General features: G+C 40.7%; 1 protein-coding gene across 7 annotated transcripts in view; it reads right to left on the reverse strand.

Moving 5' to 3' along the window:
• LOC125465351 (E3 ubiquitin-protein ligase HECW1-like) overlaps positions 1-25,026 on the reverse strand; it is a 430,630-nt gene that overhangs the window by 98,061 nt on the left and 307,543 nt on the right. For all 7 annotated transcript variants that reach the window (XM_059638143.1, XM_059638132.1, XM_059638131.1 and 4 more), the window contains 3 exons: positions 12,251-12,360; positions 10,685-10,805; positions 9,712-9,825 (listed from right to left, as the gene is read on the reverse strand). In XM_059638143.1, the coding sequence (XP_059494126.1) occupies positions 9,712-9,825; positions 10,685-10,805; positions 12,251-12,360 (345 nt within the window). The remainder of the gene's footprint in view (positions 1-9,711; positions 9,826-10,684; positions 10,806-12,250; positions 12,361-25,026) is intronic.

The raw sequence follows: 25,026 nt of genomic DNA on the forward strand, positions 1-25,026 counted from the left end.
GTCTTCCACAGTGAAGACCAACATGAAACAATTGTTTAATGTCTCGGCTATTTCCTCATTCCCAGTTATTAAACTGGTTTTTGCATCATCTAAAGAACCAATGTATACCTTCACCACTCTTTTACGATTTACATATTTATAGAAACTTTTGCTGCATGCTTTGTATTCTGAGCTAGTTTACTCTCATAATCTACCTTACCTGTCTTTATAACTTTTTTTGTGACTTTCTGTTGGCCTTTAAAGATTTGCCAGTCTACTAGTTTCCTACTACTCTTTGCTCTTTTGTATTTGTTTTTTTTCAAGCTGATACTTTCCTTTATTTCCTCACACATCATGGCTGACTATCTCTTTTCCTAAAGCTCTTGGAATAAACTTCTGCTGATCACTGTGAAAAATCATGTTGGAAGTCCTACTCTGTCCCTCAATTGACCCACCATAAAAGTTTTTGCTCCCATTATCCCTTAGCTAACTCTTCCCTCATGCCTTCATAGTCATTATCTTTTTCATTATTTGGTTTTTTTAACTTTCCAAATAATTAATGACCCATCTTACAATGTTACCTTTGATGCATTTTAGTAATCATCTTCCAAGAAACCTTTCCAGGTACCTTCTGCAATTTCTCATGGACAACCTACACATTGCTTCCCTTTGTTTTCATTTGTTCATGAGATTTGCGCTTCACTGTCTGGGCCAACATTGATTCCCCATCCCTAATTGTCAGACCGCATTGCTGTGGGTCTGGAGTTACATCTTAGGGCAGAGTCATTTCCCTAAAGTAAACCAGATGGGTTTTGATGACAATTAACAGTGGTTACATGCGTACTATTAGACCAAGATTACTATAGAATTCAAATTTGACTATCTGTGCTGGTGGATTTGAATTGATGATCCCAGAGCATTAACATGAGTACTGCGATATTAGCATCCCCTCCCCACCCCCAACCATCCTCTAAAGTTCATTTGATTCATCAGAAGTGACTGGTCCTTCAGATACCTATATTGACTTTTCTTGATTAGCTGGTGCTCAGTCAATCTGCATGGCAGATGACCTGCATGTGCAACTCACTAATTATTCTTCAGATGGCACATATTGGCACATCACCTTTGCAGAAAATCAGCTGGCATTGACTCTCATTTGTGGGACGGCTGGGAATAGAAGCATTATCCAAATATGATAGGGTTGTGTCATGCTCTGCTACGACATCCTTGAGCAAATTGGCAATGTCATAGAGGAAGGTTTAGGGATTTTAAGAAGCTTAATTGGATAAATCCCCAGCCCCTGTTGAGATGTTTCCTAAGCTGTTGTGGGAGGTAGGGGAAGAGATTGTAGGGATGTTGACATTAATTTTCAAGCTATCTCTGGGCACAAGAGAGGTGCCTGAGGACGGAAGGGCAACTAATGTGGTAGCATCATTCAAGAATGGGATAAGAATAAATCAGGAACAATGGGCTGTGTCTAATATCAGTGATAGAGAAACGGTTGGAAAAATATCTGAGAGACAGAAATAATTGCCACCTGGAGAGGTGTGGATTATTTGAGAATATTCACTATGGCTTCTTCTGGGGAGGGGGGTTGCAATTGAGTTTTTTGAAGTGCAACTTCATGTGTAGATGATGATTGTGCAGCTGATTTGGTCTACATTGCTAAGATTTCAGGCAAGATAAGAATCTAAGGGCTCCAGGGCAATTTGATGAGTGGATTCAAAATTAGCCTAGTGACAGATGGCTTAGAATGATGGTTCAAGTCTGACATTGTGACTGGAAGACTGTGCAAACTTTGGTGCTGAGCCCCTTGTTGCTTGTAGTATGCATGAATGCTCTGGAGATGAAGGGAGGAAGTCTCATCAGTCAGTGTGCCAGTGACATGAAAATAAACTTTAGACTACAGCACAATATGGACCTGCTGGTCATTGGGGAAAACAGTGTCAAATGGGATTTCATCTTGAAAAATCCGAGACGTTTTATTTTGAGAGGACTAACAAGACAAGAGGGACATAATGAATGTTAAGACTCTAGGAAGGAAGAGGATCAGAAGGACATTAGTGAGTATGTTCACATATCTTTGAAAGCAACAGGACAGTTGAATATTGTGGTTAAGAAGACATTTGAGATACTTGACTTTATTAGTCAATGCAGTGAATACAAGAACAAGGAGGTTTTGGTAAAAAGTAGAGTACTATGGACACTTCTGGTCACTAGACTATAGGTAGATTATGATTGCACTAGAGACATTGCAGAGATGTTAACCAGGATATTGCCTGGGTGAGGAGAGACTGGATAGGCTGTAGTTGTTTTCTGTCAAGCAGAAAAGGCTAAGGAAGGGTTTGATTGAAATGTATATAATAACAAGGGATATAGATACAGGGTAATTAAGAAGAAAATCTTCTCCTTAGTAGATGGATAAATAACCAAGGGGCATATTTAAGGTAAAGCATAGGAGGTTTAGAGGGGATTTACAGAAAACATTTTTCATCAAGATGATGGTGAATATCCAGAGCTCATTTCCATTGAGGATGCTAGATGCAGGAACCATCAACACATTTCAGGTGTATTTCAATGAACACCTGAAATGCCATAGCATATAAGGCTATGGGCCAAGTGGCAGAAAATGGGATTGGAGTAGAGAGATGCTTGGCAACCAATGCACACACAATGGGCTGAAAGTCGCCTTTCTCTGCAGGAAAACTCTATTAGGAAGATTTACAATGCAAAAATGAATGTCCTCGCTCTTCCTGGATCACAGCATTTCTATGTGGTCACACTGCACATACTTTTTCTGATGTGAGGATTGCCATTGTCAACCCTATATCTAATTTGGACTTCCTTCTCACTCTTCCTGCCTTGTTTTGTGCTGGGTATGACATTTGGAAGCCCTAAAAGATCTCCACCTCACTGGAGAACATATGAGCACAAGAGGAGGCTTACTGAGGAGTTGGAAAGATTCTGAAAGATAAGTATTAAACAGTTATAAGAGTCATAGAGTCATACAGCACAGATGCGTTACCGTACTTTTCTCATTGAATAATGAACCAAAATGTATTCAAAACTTTAGAAGAATGTGCTGAAACTTGTGTGATGTATTAGACTGTGATTTAAATGTCAGCTTTGAATTAAATTAGCCTGCAGCTAAAAGTAAAAATACATCTAAGCATATGTTGTATTCTATTAATTGGCAGGTTAGCTGCTTCAAAATTAGAAATTAAACACCATACGTAATTAATTTTAAAAAAGCTATCTTGTTTTTCAGTTTCAATCAGCTCCATTGTTGATATTTCCTTGGCATTGTTTTTGTAGATGACCCTATTAAGAATGAATTCCAAAAGCTAGCCAAATGATTATCTCAGCAGAAATCGTGGTCACAATCTGATGTACAGTTTTAAGAAGTAATTAAAAGATTATAAACAGATGTAAATATTAAAGGGTCTTTCAGCAATTGGATCTGCTTTTATTTCTTTCATAATTTGCTCTGACTTTCATGAGCAGGAAGTCTACTAAAAGGACTTGTTTCCCATCAAAATGTAGTTAATGTTGACACAACTCCTCTGAGCTTCTCTCTCTCTATCACTCCAATTTCATGAGAAAGCTCACTGGCATGACAAAATGGGGTCTCCACCAAACTTACATCAATGCAGGACAGATGATTTATCTGTTGGCTCTCAGGAAATTGGCCTAGTCTTACAATCTCCAGGAACAGAAATGATATGAAGCAAACATTTATCTATCGAATAAATTGGCTCTGGGCAGGGTTGAATCTTACAGGAAAAGGGTGTTAAATTGGTGCCTTGATGTTTGAACCACAAAGTGATGGGACCATGTAAATACGTAGTAGGGAAAACAATCAATTCAAGTTGAATAATGCTGAATGTAATGCTAATAGGTCTGTTCTGATTTCAGTTCAAACATGAGGATGAGGCGTGAATCTTGAAAGATTATTGGGGTGGAGTAGAATCCATGACAAGTGGGCTGTATGGATCTTGTGAAAGGTATAAGTTTGTCGAGGGAAATTATTTCTGTAATTTCTTAACTTCTGAAAATGCTATTATATCATAGTCATGATTAAAACACATTAAGACACATTCAGGGATTTTATGCTGAGACCACATCTCAAACACTGTGTGTTTTCCTTACTTAAGAAAGGATGTAAATATACTGGAAGAGTTCAGTGGAGGATTAATAGACTACACCTGGAATGAGTGGGTTGCCTGATGAGGAAAAACTGAACTAGCTCAGCTTCCTTTTACTGGGGTTTAGAAGAGTAAAGGGTGGCTTGATTGAAGTCTGTAAGATCCTGTAACAGTCTTGACAAGGTTGACATGGAACACATGCTTTGCCTTGTAGTGAGTCCACAGCTAGGGGGCATTGTTTTAGAGGTTAGAGGTTATCCTTTCAGAACAGAAATGAGGAGAATTTCTTTTCTCACAGAGACTTAAGCAATTTTGGAACTGTGCTTCAGAAGATAGTAGGGGCAGGGTCAATGAACATTTTTAATATGGAAATAGATACTTGTTGGGCAGGAAAACCAAAGGCTATTAGAGGTAGGTGGGAATGTAGAATTCAAACACAGTGAGATAAACAGAAGTGTAGGGCAGACTTGAAGGGCATCATGGTCTACTTCTGCTCAGACTTTATATGTTCATATATTTTCAATTAACCACTGATGAGGAACAAAAATGTCAGGCAGGGTTTTTTTTGAATGGCAAGGGTTTCCACTCTGCTACACATAGAGTTGGTGGGGAAAGACATCTTGAATAATGCTTGTTGCCCCATAGCCACCTACTGCTGTATGGAGCCTTAATTGTCTGGAGATGTGACTTCTATCCTCCAGTTGGCAAGAAACCAATATGGTTAGCTGGCAACTCCGAGTTTGAGAAGTGACCATTTCTGGGTCTCCGGTAACATTTGGAAAAAGTTCTCAGCTTTGACAATCTTCAACAAGAAAGAATCTAAGCATTGCCCCTTGACATTCAATAACAATCCTGATTCTTCCAATATCAACATCTTGGGCATTACTATTGATCAGAAATTGAATTTTATCAGCTATTGAAGTACTGAGGCTACAAGAGCAGGTCAGATGTTAGTGAGTAATTCTTTGCTTGCCTCCCCAAAGCTTGCTGAGCATCCACAGGGCACAAGCCATGAGTATTGTGGGATACTTTCGTCTTGCCTGGATGAAGGCAGCATTCAACATTCAAGAATCTCAACAAAGCAGCAGTTTTTTTGATTCCCAGCAGCTCCCCGCTTTGAGCATTCACTACCTTTATCACCAGTTCGCAGCGCCAGCAGTGTGTACCATGTACAAATAGCACTGTAGTAACTCACCAAGGCTCCCCTGACAATAGCTCCCAAATACTCGACCTCTACCATAGAAGAACAAAGGCAACAGATGTATTAGAAAACCTCAATCTGCAAGTTACTCTCCAGGTCACACACCTTTCTGACTTGGAAATGTAACATTTTTCCTTCGCTTTCATTGGGTCTAGTACAGGAACTCCATCCGTAACAGTATATGGGTGTTCTACTCCTCAAGGTTTGCAGCGGTTCAATAAGACAGCTTACCACCACCTTCTCCAGAGTAAATAGGGATGAACAATAAATGTTGGCCTAACCAGAGACACTCGTATCCAAGAACAAATAAAACAAAAATGTAGTCCCTGATGAAGAGGAAGCCATGGAAGTTGAACTTCAAGAAAGTTCAGGATAATGGCAGAACCGGCCAGTGGTTCCAGTGATGAATGGCTGGTAACATACAACATTACATTATTGGGTGCCACCAATGGCTACATCAGAGCACCTTCACCTCGATTGCTCAATACTTAGGTGCTAGTGAAATCTGCAGAGCGACCCGTGCAATGTGACTCATGCCAGTCTCAGGTAAAATAATGCCAGGGATGGGATGAGGCTCTTTAGTGAACACCAATTTTCCACAGAAGTCTCAAAATACCAGAGAGCATGTGGTCTGCCCATTGCCTTTGTTACTCCTTGTCAATGACTGACAGGTTGTGGTCAGTGCGTAGACAGCAGGCAGGTCATATGTTACAAACTCCATCACCTTCAAACCTGACTGTATGGACCATGAAATGACATCAATAGTTCAATTTCTACAATGTTGCTTTTTATGGCAGCAATAATATAAGCTGCAGCTGGCCAGGTCCCTGCCTTTCAAAGGTTCCCTTTTAGTTTTTTATTAAATTCCTGTGACACCCTTGAAGTTACATTAAGTATTGGCTATAATGGTTTCATAACTTTACAGACAGAGCAAGATGTTTCTCTTGAAAGGCTTGCCTACAAAATATTTTTTGCCAGACTTTGCAAATGAAGTTTGCATGCTACACCATGCCACATCTCAGAAGCACCTCAATGTATTTCACGCAAGTCAAATGCTTTTGAAGCACAGTTTCAGTTAAAATGGGTGAGTGTAATGACCATTTTCATACGTCAGTTTGAATGAGGAATTTGACTGATTTCCATTTGATGAATAACAGTTCACCACAATCACTTGTTTCTTCTGGCCCATTGCTTTAACAGTAGTTGGCAGTGAAATAATAGTGTGCATGTTTCTTGTATAAACACTTCTGTTAGAAGTGTCATCTCGATGATGATTGCAATATGCATATGAACACAGTTAAGTAGATGTTTTGAGTAACACAATTTGAAGCAAGCACAAAATCTCACTTAGCTAAATCACACATCATTCTTTCTTGCAGACATACCCAATTCAATTTTGACAATGTAATTGGAAGACATCCTGTCTATCTTCAATGAAATACATTGCAAAAATAAAACTTTTTAAAGAATTATTTTGGTTTGTGCTTCTGCTATTCTATCTGCAAGTCTATTATACCATCTGATCACTCCTGGTGTGGAAAAATAAATTTTTGATGTTATTTAAATAACAAGGTAAATTTTTGATAATTTGCTATGACTGAAGTATGTCCTCTTCATCAGTGCTTACTCTTAAACTTATATATGCTGGATTTACTTTCTCAATTCTCTGAACAGTCATCTCCCCCATAGTTGCTTACTTTCTAGGCTGAGGGTTCTAACCTTCTCCAGTCTTTTCTAAAAAGGCAAATCCAGTTCAATATCACTGTTCTTCTTTGCCCTGTTTGCAGCATTTGTAAGTCTCCCTCATGCCTCAGTAGCCAACACTCAAAGAAACGTTGAAAATGTGATCTGGCCAGAGTATGACAATATTTGATCATTACCACTATTGACTTACATTCTGCTCTTTTGGTTATAAAATTCAACATCCCAAGACTTTGTTGATTACTGCTCTACATTAGATGGACATATTAAGCAACTAAGATAGTTAGGTCTCTTTCAATTTTGTCATGAGTTATTTTGATGCTTTTCATGAGGGTTTTTTTTCTGCCTATGAAACAAGTATCAATTTCTGAGCAGCACATTCCAACCTCACTATCACTTTGTTTTTAACTGCAACTATTAATACTTTGCAATAATTAATCAGACTGATTTCTCAATCCCAGTCGTTTCGATAATTGGAAGTATTCGTGAGTTTTAATGTACTGAGCACAATTTCTGCTCTACTAAGACTCCTCAACTATGATTCATTGCTTACTACCCCCTTAGCTTTTAACAAAATTTATGCTAAATCCAGCTTTGATTTTCACTAATAGTTTTTCGCATGGAATTTTACATTACAGGGCTAATTCAAATAGAAGCATTGCATGTTGGAGCTCCCAGTACTGTGAGGTGTATCACATTTGTAATGGACCAGCAGCAGCATTACAAAAATACATAGGCACAATTGAGGGAAATTTTCAAATATGGTGTCCATTTTAAAAATTCATTTATGGGGCATATGCATCACCAGCTGGACAAGCGTTTATTGCCCTTTCCCAGCTGCCCTTGCCAAGTCAGTGGTAATGTCTCTTTCAAGTGGCATTGTAGATGTACATACACCACATGGATTGCAGTGATTCAAAGATGCACATCACATCTAAAAATTTGCAATTGTACCTATACATATTTTAATGTGACGCTGGTGTATTATAAATATGACACAGTCCAGTCATATAGAATAGTCCTATGCTGATTAAGAATGTCAGCAAAAAGAAGTCAGAACCAGGTTCTAGGCATTCAGCTCTTCTGCAGTCTGCAGAAATGATGGTCTATATTGTAGGTGGAGAAGATACACACAACCTCTTGCCATTTGCACTGCAACACTGCCGCTAAAGTGCATACTGGCAATAGAGATATCATTGTAATGTAATAAAGGTACAAAGTACATTATTCTGAAAGTCTTTGGCAGGTGATCTCATTGTTGAACAGAACTATGGACACAAAAACAAAGTTGCTGGAAAAGCTCAGCAGGTCTGGCAGCATCTGTGGAGGAGAAAACAGAGTCAACGCTTCAGGCCCAGTGGCCCTTCCTCAGAACTGCTGGTGGCTGGGAAAACATCAGTTTACATGCAGGAAATAGGGAGGTGGGTGGGGTAGGGAGTAAACAATAGGATAGAGCCCAAAGAGACAGAAAGACAGTAGGATAGATAGAGGAGTTGCTAACGATCAGGGTGGGACGGTGAGTAATGGCAGTCTATGTGGTGACAAACCCCTATTGTTAGTCACTAACAGTCCCCATTAACAACTATTCACCCTCCCAGCCTGATTGTTAGCAACTCCTTTGTCTGTCCAACTGTCTTTCTCTCTCTTTGGGCTCTATCCTATCGTTTACTCCCTAACCCACCCACCTCCATATTTTCCGCTTTCCGCATATAAACTGATGTTTTCCCAGCCACCATCAGTTCCCAGGAAGGGTCACCAAGCCCAAAACATTAATTCTGTTTTCTCCTTCACAGATGCTGCCAGACCTGCTGAGCTTTTCCAGCAACTTTGCTTTTGTTCCTGATTTACAGCATCCACAGTTCTTTATGTTTTTAGAACGATGGACACCATGTGCTGACTATGCCAGAGTTTATAACATCCATCATAATTTATCAAATTTTAAGGGGACAAATTGAATAGTCTAAAAATTAATAGGGAACAGGTACAGCCTATTCACCAACACTTCCTGACTGGGGACAGTTGGGTTGAGCATGGTGGTGCTGGGGAAGGAGGGGGTGTTGCTGTTGCTTTCTCACCAGAATTACCTCCAGTGTCTCCAACAAGAAAAATGAGTTCTGTGTAATGCAAAAGATCAGGAAAGATCAAATAGACTCATGAAACCAAACTTTAGAAAATAAGACTAGCTGAGATGAATCTTTAATGCATAATGTGTAAACTATTAAACCATTGCCGATATTTGGAGAAATAATGCCTCAAGATTGCAAATCTGTGGATATGCTTGGAATTTATGTTATAATTAATGACTCAATATAACGTATAAACTATCTAAATAGAATGTCTTGTTATTTGGTCAATCTCAAATCATCCTGCACACTGAAACTTCTCAAAACTTGCCATGTATGATGTATATTAATTCGATTACACACATCATAAGAGCACAAAACGTTTACTTATTGGGAATTTACCTCCTTTATCAGATATCTAATGGATTAATCTTTCTTCTGAACATATAGCAACAGAGCTTTAAGAATTAAAGTTAGCTGTTCTATAAAGGTTATTTTGACAGCTGACTGCAGCTTTCCCCAAGTAGTAGTTAATGAGAATTGCAGTCCGCATTGTTGACATAATACAGGAGAGAACTGAACAATAACCATTCATTATGAAACTCATGGAGAAGCTCCATACCCTTCTTCTCCAACGAAGGTGACATACAGTTTATTTCGTTGCAGATCTTTGCGTGAATAGGCCATAACCTGATTGAAGGTACCTTCCAGCAAATGGTCCCGGCGTATAATTAATCTGCAACGACAGAGTAGAATTGGAGTGAGGCGGTGAAGGCAGCTGTACAGGCTTCAGTGTTGCCAGCAACATTTTCTTCAGCAAGAAACTTTATTTTGTAATTGAAAGCACATGTTGGCTATATTTAGGAAGTTCCACTTTTTTTTTGGAGAACGATGTGTGTTTTTGATTTGCGTTCTTCACTTAACAACAAGCCTCTTAAATGGGCTTCACCTTCAGACAAGACACTGCTTTACATTGAAAATGTACAACACAAGGACCTAAACCACAATAAAATATATCATTTCACCATTGATTGTGATGGAGCATGTTATTTCTCTCTCTTTGCCCAAAACCCTTTTACAGGAGGAAAAAAAATGCTCTCATGTCATGTCTTAGTATCTTAGAGGTTACAGATAATGGAATAAATTATTGCAGACAGATAGTAGGAACTGCAGATGCTGGAGAATCTGAGACAACAAAGTGTAGAGCTTCTTCCTGAAGAAGAGTCTAGGCCCGAAATGTCAGCCTTCCTGCTCCTCTGGTGCTGCTTGGACGGCTGTGTTCATCCAGCTCTACACCTTGTTGTCTCTGACTAAATTATTGTTATTTGTTTCTCAATCTATTGTGCAGATTTGACAAATTTCTGTTCTTGCCATGGAGCTCGTGAGCTAAGAATGTTTATCAGTATTCTGCTGAGGCCAGCAACTATGCAACATTTTCCATCTATAATCAAGTACAGCAAATTCTGTCAGTCCCTTTGACACCCATGTCCAAAGTCCTACGTCAGTCAGGTTCAGTAAAATCCATGCTGCTGGTGTGAGTTATAATTTATGTTACTGGTAGCCTCATGAAGAAATTATAAAAGTAAGTTCCTTACTTGATTTTTCCTGGTCCTTGCCCATAACCTTTGGCCTCAAGCTTTCTGTAAAAATTTCTCAGCTTAGCTTCGAAATCTCTCCTGTATGGTGCAGGAGCTCTTGCACTTGCTCGCTGCATGCCTATCAAACACACATGAAAACCGTGTGATCATAATGAAGACATTCCTTAAAAAATTCATTTGTAGTGTAGATTTTGAGAAATCTTTCAGACTGTAGCACTGATTAAAATCAATTCCTTTAGCCCAAGCCCTTCTGCCCTGTTGATCACAGCCTCCGGCAGGGTTCTGCTCATGTTGCAGACTGGCTATTGGATAGGTTGGAATAGGCAGCACAACATTGCCAGTGTCTGCCAAGGAAATTGGAGCCTATTTACACAGAGATTCTCAGAAAAACCTGAGGAAGGCCGTTTCTGGTGACATTGGCTAATGTGAACAGTAATGACTGTCGTGAGCAGTAATGGCAGATATGAACAGATCTCATATTCCTGGCTTTCTTCTTCCCTTTCCCAAAATCATTAAATTTCTGAGATTTCAATATGGAATCCACTGTTTTCTAAAAATGTTTTAAGCTTTGAGCAAAGATATAGATTACAGTAATGATGTAACTATGGATTGAAATTTTGCTGGCAAACAAATAGTTGTAAAACTTTGAACAGAAGAACGCATAAACATTTATAATGTTTCTAAACTTGATGCTTTCTCTTTAGATAGTCCCCTTTAACATCTGTTTAATAGTCCTGAACACCCATTATGAATAGAAATTATTAAGAATTTGTTTGGAATCAATATAAGCGACTCAGAATCATGGGGATATTAAAGTGATACATTATGTTAAGATGCTTATGCTGGAAAATCATAACGTTGGTAAGAGGCAAAAAATGTGGAGATCCAATGCCACTAATCTTTGGGCCTATGAGTTCTGTTACGTCAGAGATATGCTTTCTTGGAACACAATAGAGACAAATTCTAGCCTAGTTGCGTTTGCCCTACCTCATCTGCCCAGAATATCTACTCATTCTCTCAACCATTCATTCACTCACTCACTCATCCACCCATTCACTCACCCACTATCCACTTAGTCACACCAACTCAAACACCGACTCACCCATTCACTCATTCATGCACCCTCTCACTCATTAACTTGTTCCCTCACTCGCCCATTCACTGAAAATCTTGAGGCCTTTAAAAACATATTTGATCATAGCAGCTGAGGTTTTCTAATGCGATGTGACCTCTCTTTGTTGGTCTTTTTCTACATTCACCGGTATGTTGCTGAAGAATCTGCATTGGCCCATTTCTGTTTCAGTCATGATCTGAAGTCCTGGCTAAAAATGCACAGTATGGTTGTGGTGCAGAAAATCTTGCAGGCAGCAGCGATGCAACCAGATCTGGGCTATTAAACTTTACAGGAGGTGACCAACTTGAATGCAAGAAACTGTTGTGATTGCTTTCAGAACGTAGATTAGCAGTCAAACCTCTGCTGGGTTATTCGTCTCTGGTTAAGGTGATGATAGAATAATGTTCTATCCAGTTCTAATGGCAAACCCAAAGATTAACCTAACTCACCTGGGGAATTCTGAGGTGAAGACCCAGGGGAGCAGCGAGGAGAGTAGTTGTAGCCCGGGTGAAATGAAGCATGCGCTGGAACATACGACATAATCTCATCTTCAAAGAGGCTAGAAGAAAATGAGATATAGGTGAATGCTTAATTAAGCTGCAATTAAGGAAGGAATCTCCATTACAGAGACCTGGTTAGAATTGACTGAACTATTTTCTTTTAAGCTAATAATACATCATTTAAATTTGATTAACATGATAGATTTCATACTCACAAGTGGAACTGAAGAAACACCATCATTGATGAAAAATGTTTGTCAGACTAGTCTTATGTTTGCAAATTTAAAATGTGATGATGCATCATTGTGTGCTCACCTGGGACTCTGATCCATATTTCATCCTTTCAAGACGCTCTGATGAGGATGTGAGATGCCTGCAGAGAGTACAGCGCATGGAGTTGCACGGGATCCTATGCCAGAAGAGTGCTTATGAATGCTGGGCATTCCCAAGTGTGAGGCTTGGCATCTCAAAGTGTTAGTGTCATCACTCCTGAGATCCAGGATGGCTGCATTGTTTCAAGGTTGCAGGACGACAGAACTGCTGCCAAGTTCCCAAGTGTTTCCATCCACATCTGCTTGATTGTAGATGTTGCTCCCTACCGCCCATCTTTGAGAAAACACCTCACTGCAATGCTTCATATTTCACAGCAGTTCCTCCAGATAATAGTGTGAGACCTAGGGAGCAGTCTTCCCAGGTCTCCTATCCTCCTGTTCTTGTGAAAGTCATAGCCTCTAAGGTCCACATCCAGTTGGTCTTTGGAAACCTTGTTATGTCCCTTTAATTACAAGTCCTTCCTACAGCAGCCTCGATGCATCATCTAAAATGACCCTTCCTAATTGTTGGTGAGGCAGGATGCTAACATCATTGCTCTGGAAAAGAGCCTTGACAAAATCTGTCAATTAGGAAATCAGGTTTCCCATTCAAAAAATAATCCCATTTTTCCGGCAGAGACACCTTGATGGGAACAGACTGACAATTAGATGAAGATGGTTAGGCTGATGACACCACCCTGAGGAACGCCTGCAAAGTTGTCTTGGAGCTGTGATGACCGACCTCCATCAATCATAGCCATTTTCCTTTGTGCCAGGTATGGCTCTATAAGTGTAGAATTTTTCCTCTGATTCCTATTGATCCTAATTTTATTAAGATCCTTGATCACAACTCATAGCCAAGGCCTAACACTCTCACCTTTGAAATTCAGCTATTTTCTCCATGTTTAAACCAAGGCTGTAATGTGTTCAGGATCTGAGTGGCAGAACATAGAACATAGAACACAGAACAATACAGTGCAGAACGGGCCCTTCGGCCCTCGATGTTGTGCCGACCTGTGAACTAATCTAAGCCCCTCCCCCTACACTAACCCATCATCATCCATATGCTTATCCAAGGACTGCTTAAATGCCCCTAATGTGGCTGAGTTAACTACATTGGCAGGCAGGGCGTTCCATGCTCTTCCCACTCTCTGTGTAAAGAACCTGCCTCTGACATCTTAAATCTATCACTCCTCAATTTGTAGCTATACCCCCTTGTGCAAACTGAAGTCATCATCCTTGGAAAAAGACTCTCACTGTCCACCCTATTTAATCCTCTGATCATCTTGTATGTCTCTATTAAATCCCCTCTTAGCCTCCTTCTCTCCATTGAGAACAGACCCAAGTCCCTCAACCTTTCTTCATAAGGCCTTCACTCCAGACCAGGCAACATCCTGGTAAATCTCCTCTGCACCTTTTCCAATGCTTCCACATCCTTCCTGTAATGGGGCGACCAGAACTGCACACAATATTCCTATTCCCAACAAAGTGCAACTTGATTGCACTGCTGATAATACCTTACACCACTTTACTGATGATCGAGAGTAGACAGATGAGTGGTATTTGGCTGGATTGCATTTGTCCTGCTTTTTGTGTATCGGACATATCTGGGCAATTTTCCACATTGTCGGGTACATGCCAGTGCTGTAATTGTACTGGAACAGCTTGACTAGGGAAGAAAAGCAATTTGTGGAGCATACCTCTACAGTACTGTTGCTGGAATGTTATCAGGGCCCAAGGCTGTTGCAGTATTTTGTGCCTACTTCTTGATATCACGTGGAGCAAATCTGGTTGGCTGAGGACTGACGCCTGTGATGTTAGGGATCACTTGAGAAGGCCTACATGGATCATCCACTTGGAACTTCTGGCCGAGGTTGTTGTGAATGCTTCAACCTTATCTTATGCACTGATGGACTCTTCCATCATTGAGGATGAAGATATTTGTTGAACCTCCTCCTCCAAAGAGTTATATAATTCCCTTTCATGACTCGATGTAGCAGGACTGCAGATCTTCGATCTGATCCATTGTTTGTGGAATCACTTAGACCTAGCACTTACTTATGCTGTTGTTCATGAACGTAGCCCTGTTTCATAGCTTTTTTTTTCATTCCTACAACTAAATGCTTGCACTCCAGAGGGCAGTTAAGAGTCAAACACATTGCTGTAGGTCTCAGTCAAATGTAGTCTCGACCAGGTAAGGAAAGGACAGCAGTTTATAAAACAGAAGTGTGTTGCAATAGTGATGTCATAATTAAGCTTTCAATTCAAGATTTTTATGGAATTCAAGTTCCACAATTGCAGTTGTATTCAAATCCGGGTCCACGGAACATAACCTAGCTATGTGGATTACTCATCCAGTAACAATACCACTAGGCCACCACCTCCCTGAAGTCCAATAAAAACACACATAATTAATGGGATTATGGCCACATGGATATGAGACTAGCTCAGGGATAAAAAGCAACAAGCAAAAAGGGAACAAAAACAAAATTGCTGGAAAAGCTCAGCATCTGTGGAGGAGAAAACAGAACTAATGTTTCGGGTCTGGTGACCCTTCCTCATAGCTCCTCAGAAAAAGGGAACAATTGTTTTGCATATTGATGGATAGTGTGCGGTAGCTTTCTCCAGGAGCTGGTATTTGACCCAGGGATCTTATTAATACTTGATAAAGGCCTGGATCTGTGCACAAGGAATAATTTCAAACTTTACTGAAAGAGGTAAGTCTTCACCAGTGAGGAGATTGTGCAGCTCCATGCTCAATGCTGGGCATCACATTTTTGGAAGGATATCAAGTCCTTAGAATGGGTGCAGAATATATTTACTGGAATGGTACCAGGGATAAGGAACTTCTGTTCTGTGGGGGAAATGGAGAAGTTGGATTGTTCTTAAAGCTGATGGTTACATAGTGGTTTTGTACAGGTATTCCAAAGCTTGAAGGATTTTATAAAGCAAATAAGGAGAAATTAATTCCAATGACAGAAGGGCAGGTGACCACTCACTGCAGATTTGAAATGGTTGGCAGAAGAACTAGCATCAACATGAAACATATTTTTCATGCAGCAAGTTGTTAAGATCTGGAATGCACTGCCTGAAAGTGTGGTGGAAGCAGATTCCATAAATTTTAACAGGGATTTGGATAAATACTTGAAGAGAGAACAAGTAATATGGAGATTGAGTAAGAGCTGGGAGGTGATCAAGTAGGTTTACCGAGATATTGTCGATCAAACATCTTCCTTCTCCACTGTATTGTTCTATTGTTTTGTGATAATGCCATTCAGTAGAATTAAAGGTGCAGCCACTTTCAGTCAAAGTAATGCACTTCAGAGCTATGTGATGAAAGATAGATTTGTTTCTGTGCACAGTGAAGTTTCAACATATTTAAAAACCTACTTAGAAAATTATTGTCAAAAAAACTCCCCAGCATTATTCTTGAGGTTAGAGCTGAATTGTGATAACAAGATAATTTGAGTCAACACTAGCTTTTCAGTTCTGTGATGGAATGGATCAAAATTTATTTTAATAATCAATAAGTCAAGAAGCCATTGACTTAAGTGGTCTAGCAAGCAGACTGAGTGACATCTACTGGCTGACCTCAGTTATCATGGGTTGAATCTTAGATGTCTTGGCTAAGTCTGAGTTGAGTCAAGTTTTCTGGAGCGATTTCTGCAATGGGGACCAGCAATCTTTCTCGTTGTATCTTACCAAATTAGCCTTATTATTTTCTGCCCCCTGACATCCTATTCTGACTCCAGCTTGACATGCATAATTCCCAGAACAGCTTGACATTCAGTAACAATCCTAGAATTCACTGGTATCCCTTGTACCCGTGCCATCTTTTAAAACCTTTTGTGTATCCAGGCACTGACAGTCCTGAGCTGCCGTGCTCAGGTCCTGACATTTGCCCTGGATATGGCAGACAGTGGAAATTGGTGCCCACTCTCTGGGCAGGGACATAGAGATCCTGCTGGACAGGGTGGTGCAGACATGGGACTTCTTCATCCCCCACGACCAGCAAAGGAGTCTAAAACACCAGACCCTGCAAGGCTCATCCGAGCTTGCCATCCAGGCTAGTACAGTCTCAGCCATCCAGAGAAATATACAGCAATGGAGGAAGAAGCCCAATGTCCTTCTACACTCCACCAGGATATGTATCATCATCTTCTGTCTGATGCTTCACACTCACTCTGTATCTGCAACTGCACCCATCTCCTACAAGGTTCATGCCTCCCCATGCTCTCTATTGCCTGGATCATCTTTCCTCACACACCTGCCCCAATCCCCAACACCACCAACCCTGCGTGCTTTCTGTGCTGCCTACTCACTTACTCACCTTAGACCCTCCCTGACTTGCACCAGAATTAGGTGCCACCCACTTGCATCTCCCATAATAACTACCTCTCCCTCATTCCAGGAGGAATACAGGCCCTAACAGGGTATAAAGACCAATGGTGATGGGCTCAAACAAAAACAGAAATTGCTAGAAAAGCTCAGCAGATCTGGCAGCATCTGTGAAGAGAAAGCAGCGTTAATATTTCGGGTCCAGTGACCATTCTTCAGTCCTGTTTTTGTTTCTGATTTATAGCATTCACAGTTCTTATGGTTTTTTATCAAGATGATGGGCTGCCTGACATTCAGCTCCTCATGCCTTACGCAGACAGCATCCTAACTCAGACCATCCCAAATGGCCGATTGGCTGTTTTCAATCCCCTGGACCAGTACCGGAGGCTACCCTTGACTTTTTGAGTTGGCAAAGCCTATAGTGAAGACAATCCCCCTGACTTGACCGAGGCCTGCTGACAGCCATGATAACCTTCCTTCCTTTGTGTCTGTGCTAAATGACAAGGCAAGGCAGAAATAATATGTGCCTAATGTCACCAGATGAGGTGGCAAAGCACAAAAAAAACAAGGCAAGGCTATGCAAGGCAGGGATGGTGCGAGCATGCTCAGAGTGAATGAGTGCAATGAAAGCAAATGTAGATCCCGGAGATAATGCCTGTTCCAGCCCATAAGCTGGTACACGTTCCTGAGCACAGTGTCCTTGCTGCCTTGTTAAAGTGATAGATGCTGCTATAGCCTGAGGTGCAGCATTGAAAGTGCAGAAGTTTGCTGTAGGTGGCTTTGAGATGTGCCATGAGGATTGTAAGAGGTTGGCATACATCAGATGCCAATGTCTGCAGTGCATTCGGCTTATGCCCATGCAGACTATCCTTCAATATTGATTCCTAAGGTACAACATGGAGATCCTTTGGAGCAAGCAGTGAGCTGAATTTGCCTGTTACTCGCTCCAATTTCTATGTTGAGGTTTCTCAGGTTAGCGAATTTGGTAAAATAAGCTGAATATTACTCAGGTGAGCGTTTTTTCAACGAAGCATTCAACAAGAGCTTATTTCCTTAAAAATCAACTCACTACTGCCGAATGAGAAGTTGTGACACTGCTTGTGAAAAGCATAAAAGGTGGAGTGAAATGCTCCCCACATCAGGATTACCTCAAAAGACCTCATCTGTGTTTGCTGCAAATCTCACCATAGCCCTCATCCCTCAGAGCCTGATAAGATTCCACCCTATGTCTTGTGATGTCTATTTATTCTTCTTTAGTTCTGGGCTGAAGACAAGTCCAACCCAGTTTGCTTCACCACAGTTCAAAGAGGCAGATCTGGAATTCACCCCAACTGGAATGTAAACTGAACTACATGCTATTGACAGTGATCTATAGCATTGTCCAACTGCTGTGTCAACCAGCACCCCATATAGCTTCAGCCCACTCAAGAACTCTGGGTTGTCATGGCAACATGCACCTTTACATGCATGTTGTGGTGTGGGACTATAGATAGTGATGATAAAATGATGGAAGGTGAGGCAATGGCCTAGTGGTACAATTGGTGGAAAGTTAGCCTAGAGGCCTAGGTAATGTTCTGGTGACCAAGGTTTGAATCCTACCATGACAGATGGTGGAATTTTAATTCAATAAATATCAATTAAGAGTCTAAGATGACCATTGACGATTGTTGGGGATAAAAACCCATCTGGTTCACTAGTGTCCTTGAGGGAAGTAAGCTACCATCTTTACCTGATCTCGTATACATGTGACTCCAGAAGCACAGCAATGTGGTTGAATCCTAACTGTGCGCTGGGCAATTAGGGATGGGCAATAAATGCTGGCCTAGCCAGTGATGCCATCATACCATGAACGAATTTTTAAAAAATGTTCCAGTTGTTTTTCTTGAGTTGGTTAACCAGGAACATCTACCACTCTTAGCAATCACTTTTGCTTTGGTTAACTGATTGTTAAGTGACCTTGAAATCAACCCAGATATTGCTCATCAAGTAGTGTCTTACACAAGTTCTCAGGAGATTTCTTCAACTAGTGTCAATTGCATTTTCTCTTCTCACCATCTAAAATGAACTCATGAAAACAACTGAGTAGAGTGGGTTTATAATTTTGGTAGAAATAGCAATCAGAGGAAACCTTTGTCTTCTTCCTTTCCTTGTAGTTTCTTTGTTTTGTAAATAAGGTAAGACACGGCTGGGTTAACTGTTTTAATTTCTAAGCAAAATAATAATCAGAGATTTAAGAAGAAAAGTAATGAAGGTCATAACTCTAAAGTAAAATGGAAAATGTTAGAAATAGACAGTGGGTTTGAAGGAATGGGAACATTTCACTGGCTCCCTGAAATATTCATTTCAGACACTGGCTGGCTGTTACCACCCAGTGTGGTCTATGTTTAGTTCAGTAATTTCAATGTTACTACCCATTTTGTTGGTTTTATACGTCATACCAGAAAGGGAGAGACTCACCAGGAGCACTAGAAGATACTCTTCATGATTTTATATCAAACAGCTAGTTTAATAAAACAGTGCCATATGGCCCTACTCCTTAAATACTTTAATCCAAGATAAGCTAAATTGGCATTTTAATGCATGGTTCTTGCTGCTTACTTACTGATATCTTCTTTAATACTGATATGTGTCCCTTTTATCTCAGATTGCCTTGACATCTTAGTCCAGAAAGTTGTGCTTCCCTGGCCAACTTTGTTCCATCTTTTATTTGGTCACAATTCTCAATGAGATCCCTGGTGTATTCACATTGTGTCCATATACAACAATTGCACATTTCCTAATCATCCCTTCAATTTGTACATAACTCACATTTTCAAACTCTTGGTTATGTTGTATTCATTTAATACAGCGGTGCTTTTCTTTTCTTCAATTTTCCTTCCTTTCCTGATGTCTTTGACTTCTGCTGGTTGATGGTTTCCTGTTCTCGATGCTTTGACATCTTTTCAAGATGGCTGGTCATCATATATGCGTGTAGAAAGTGAATATTAATAGGCTGTTCCCCATTGGAGGGTATACTGGTTGATCCTATTCCCTACTGAACTTTCCAGAAAGAGTTCCGAGATAATAATTATGGACAAGAAGCTTGGCAGACTTTTCACCTTCCTGGACGATTAAATTCTTCTGAGTCAATTGCAGCTCTGAGGCTGCCTTTTGCTGAAACTGGTTATTCAGCATAGACCAAGGATTGCAACTGGAAGTGTCTCAGGTGGGAATGGTGTTGTTCCACATTAGACAGTGAAGTTTCTAATGAATCAACTGGCAAAGGTGCTATGATATTCTCTTAAAAGAACATCTCCAAGAGGACAACCACTTCTTTGACACAGTTTTTGAATTAGAAGAAAGAAATAACATTTTATAGATTGGATTTTCAGTACAGGGTATCAGCAAATCTTCTCTCTGAAATGAACTGTGGAATTGATACATATTCCGGAGATGGATTTTGTATTCAATTAATAATTAATTATCTGGTTTTTGTAGATAAGGTCTTGCCAATATCTGGCTAATTTTGTAGTGTGCACTATTTTGAAGTAAAGGCCTTCAGAGCCATTAAATTATAAAAAATAATTTTCTTACCAATCTTCTTTCCAGGCTGACATAAAAATGCTATTTTATTCTCAGCAGCAGCTAAGTTGAGTGTTTAGAAATCATTTGGCTCCATGAGCTAAATATGCTAAGACATTTTCCTAAAAGCTTTTTCTGTTGATTGAAAACCAATGACATTTAATATGAGCTTTGTTATAGACTGCTTATAAATTTTGCATTGTTTCATTGCTTCAGCTTTTTCCATGATATATCTAGATCATAAACATTAAGTGTGCTGACATTAGTAATTTAATAAAGAAAATGTATCTTCCCTTCCCGGGCAATGATACTTCATAATATCACAGAGCTCTGCTCTACACTTTATCCCACTATCAGCAACTGCTGCAGAAATAAATATTTGCTTCTCTGTAATTCCATTTTTATATTTGCTGTGGATTTTTTTAGTAAAGCATATGTTAGCAATATTCCCTTATCATTTTACAAAATATCTACACATCATTCTATTTTCTTTAAAAAATGAATTAATCAAATAAAAAAAGTCTTATTTTAACACATTCTGTGAAACATCTTCACCACTGAATATTGATCTGACTGTAACAATATCCATGCCAGATAGCAAGTAATTTTGCTAGGACATATCAAGTATATATGGGTTACAGTCACTTCATAATGAAATAGACTGTTGATTTGTTACATGTATGAAGAAATTTCAATTGATTCATGTGGTTTCAATTACTTAATCTGTTTTATTATATCTCTGAATAAAGAACCAAATACAATGCTCTACTTGTTCAGTGGTTGTGCATAATTGGCTCTTTCCCTCATACTCAGGTTCCTGCCTCCCAAGTAGTTTCAACATTTTGACAACTACTTTAATTTCCCATTGCAACATCGACCCTGCCAAATCCAGCTTCAGTCTAGTCTGCTGTTTCCTTCTGCATTGTTTGCAGGGTTCGTTACCATAGAACTGCTCACTAAAGGGCTGATTCTGTTTTGGATATATAAATACTGATATTTTAATACAGGGTCTCGTATGTAAATTGTAATTTTGGGTGGAATCCTACAGGGGTTTGAGTGACATAGGCTATGTGAGGTTTGTGGCAGAATCAGAAAAGTCTGTCGAGGCCCACCCTGATGTTGGGTGTAAGTCACCCCATTTTTTATACTTTTCACAAGCAGCATGACAAAATTCTCTTTAGGCAGTGGAGAGATGCCAATTGACAAGGATTAGTGCACATTAAAGGCCTTGTTAAAATCACAACTTGCATAATTAATATTCAGCCTCCCATCTTATCTTCATTCCCAATCAAGCCAGATGTCAGGAAAACGTGACAAGACCAGAGCAGGTACCTGTCCCATTCAGCCACTTTCTCTCAATGACCTCCAAACTGGGTACTGGGCAACAACATCGCAGTGCACAGTCCACAGGTACCAGCTGCACACATCCTTCACCAACAGAGAGTGGCATTCGGTGTCTTCCTGCCCATCACAAACTATCATGACACCCCTCCTGTACACTGGCAAGCCCTTCAGAAATCCAGTCATACACTGCATGATGCATGAGCAGTTGGCATTGTGAAAGCTGCAGCATGCACAGACACCAAGCTCACAAAATGGAGCAGGCTGAATCTCAGGGCTGCTTGCTTGATCTTTTATTGAATTGCCTGTTGGCACATTGGCAATTTAGTCAGAGCCAAAAGCTATCATTTCTATTTTCTGAGGTGCTCTTTAGCACAGGGATACAGACAGGCTGCTTCCCAGTTTGGAAATTGCATTGGTGAAGGGTAAGGCACACTGAGATGTCAATTTAAACTCTTCAGCATGTGCCAGCTGCCAGTGTGGCAAACACTCTGTACACCCAATCAACTAATGGCCATGTTAGAAACTGGTGGGTCGAGCCCTCAGTCCAGATGGGTTGGGGGATGATGTCACTGACAGAAGGTTCTCGTACCATCCATCCAAGACACAGTCCAAACACAGAGCAGTACGCTTTGCCATGATCAGTCATCATTTGGGCAGTTCTGTCCCAGGACTGTTTGTTGAAGTCAGCCTGAGATTTGGGTGATTACAGTCCTGAGAATCTGTCTGTCAATCCTTCAGGTGGACTCAAGGGTGGGGGAGCCTGTAGGTGAAGCAGGAGAACCAACGACAGAAGGGATGCAATAGTAAAGGCAGGGTGGAAGCAGAGGCAAATGTCAAAGTGGGGTAAGGATCAGGAATGTCAAAGTGAATGGAGCAGGGTGACATCGAGGTAATGTGGAACAACATTGGAGATTGTGGTAGGCTACAGGATGGGGTATTATTGACTGTGACCACCAGCAAGGTTTCTAAGGCAGAACATAAAGAAGCAGGGTGGACATCATCAAGGCGCAAGGCAGGATTCAGGGAGGGCAGGTATAAGTGAAGTTCAAAGTGGTGGGTCTCCAATTTGGACTATCAAGCTCATGAAAGGTTACAGGGGACATACAAGCTCTGCAGCAATACCCAACAACCAGCTGGGGCCCCATGCTGATTATGCCCACTGTGAAATATGTTCCCAGCCATCACTTTCCCTCCTCTAGATACAGTGTGAATACACAATGACTACACCAATGCCCAGGTCGGGTAGAGTCAGTGCCAGCTTGATGGGTGAAAACACAGGATCCATGTTTTCCAGACACCATGACATCTTAGTGGGAAGGTATGTTAGCTTAGTTGGCTGTATGGTTGATTTACAATGCAGAGTGATGCCAGGCCAAACCACCATCATCTCTCCCTAATGAGAGAACAGCTCTCTGATCTGGTAGATCTATGGCAGCTCAAAATGACATTCCGTCATCCCTGGAAGCAAAAGATGAAGTTGGAGAAGAATCCTAATTCAGCTTTGATCAGTCATTATCCCATGTCCCACAGGGAGACAACGCTGAATCATCTTGATAAATTGAGGGTTAGAGTGGTGAGGGATACAGAAATTTGGAAAGGTGTGATTGGTAAAGAAGGGACATGGAAGGCACCCACCAATAGAGTTGTATATGTGGCAAAAAAAGCTTAGAACATAGTCCGCTTATAATGAGCACAGCTTTATTAGAGAGGCAAGTAGAACTTGCAAGAAGGAAGAACCCCTTCCCCTCCCCCATTTCTGAAGAAGGCTCTAGGCACGAAACGTCAGCCTTCCTGCTCCTCTGAAGCTGCTTGTCCTGCTGTGTTCATCCAGCTCTACACCTTGTTACTTAAGATCAAGACGGCACAGCTATAGGGTGTTTGGAAATGAAACAGATATGATGTGAAAAACATAGTGAGTAGTTCAGGTCTGAAATGCCCTGCCTGGATGTGTAGAGAAGGCTGGTTCAGTTGAGGCATTCAAGAGGATGATTATTAAAAGAGAGACAATATTCAGGTCTTTTGGAAAAAGACAAGAGGGTAGCACTAAACCATAATGCTCTTTCAAAGAGCTAGTGTGGACATGATGGGCCAAATGGCCTGTGTCTACATCAGAATAATTCTATCAATTCATCAGAAATACCACCTGCGAGGTATACCAGGAAAAAAATAAGACTGTTTGACCAGGATTACCTCCGACTTTCATTATTGTATTTTGGAAGAGTTTACAAGTTGCTACTTAAGCTGTTTGAGTGTGTAACAAAGACACCTGCCTTGGCTTTCAAGTCTTGGAGTGGAACCTGACCCCAGAGCATTTGGTTCAAAAACAGCATGGATGCCTACTGCATCATAAGACCTTCCCGCTGATTTATCTCAACTTATCTAGAAAAGCAAAGAATCTGTGGATTAGAAACACATATTGTGTCTTGAAAATGTTAATTCAGCTTGAGCTTTACATTGTTGTTGCTGTTATATCTGCTGGAGTATTTTTAGGCACCTGTGGCTCTTGGGCATTGCTAGCAGGGCCAACATTTATTGTCTGAGCCTAGTTGCCCTTGAGAAGATGGTGGTGAGCTGCTATCGTTAACTGCTGCAGTTCATGTGCTTAGGTAGACCTACAATGCTTTAGGGAGAGAATTCCAAGATTTTGACCCAATGACACTGAAGGAATAGCAACATATTTCCAAGACAGGATGGTGAGTGACTTGGAGGGGAACTTGCAGGCAGTGACATTTCCATTTTTCTGCTGTCCTTGTCCTTCCAGATGGAAGTGGTCATGTTTGGAAGGTGCTGTCTCAGATGATTGGTGAATCTGCAGTGCACCTTGTAGATTGCACGGTGCTGCTACTGGGTATCGATGGTGTAAGAGTGGATATTCTCGGATGTAGTGCCAACCAAATGGAGTCTTTGTCCTGGATGGTATCAGCCTTCTTGCGTGTTGATGGAGCTGCACTCAGCCAGGACAGTAGGGAATAATCCATCACATTCCTGAGTTCTGCCTTGTAGATGGTGAAGAGGCATTGGGGAGTCAGTAGGTGAGTTTACTCACTGCAGTATTCCTAAGCTCTGACCTGCTTTTGTAGATACAGTGTTTATGTGGCGAGTCTGGTTGCATTGATGGTCAATGGAAGCCCCCAGGATATCGACAGTGGGGGAATTCAGTAATGGTAATGT

The sequence above is a fragment of the Stegostoma tigrinum genome, chromosome 2, assembly GCF_030684315.1.
Source record: "Stegostoma tigrinum isolate sSteTig4 chromosome 2, sSteTig4.hap1, whole genome shotgun sequence".
Classification (NCBI taxonomy): Eukaryota; Metazoa; Chordata; class Chondrichthyes; order Orectolobiformes; family Stegostomatidae; genus Stegostoma; species Stegostoma tigrinum.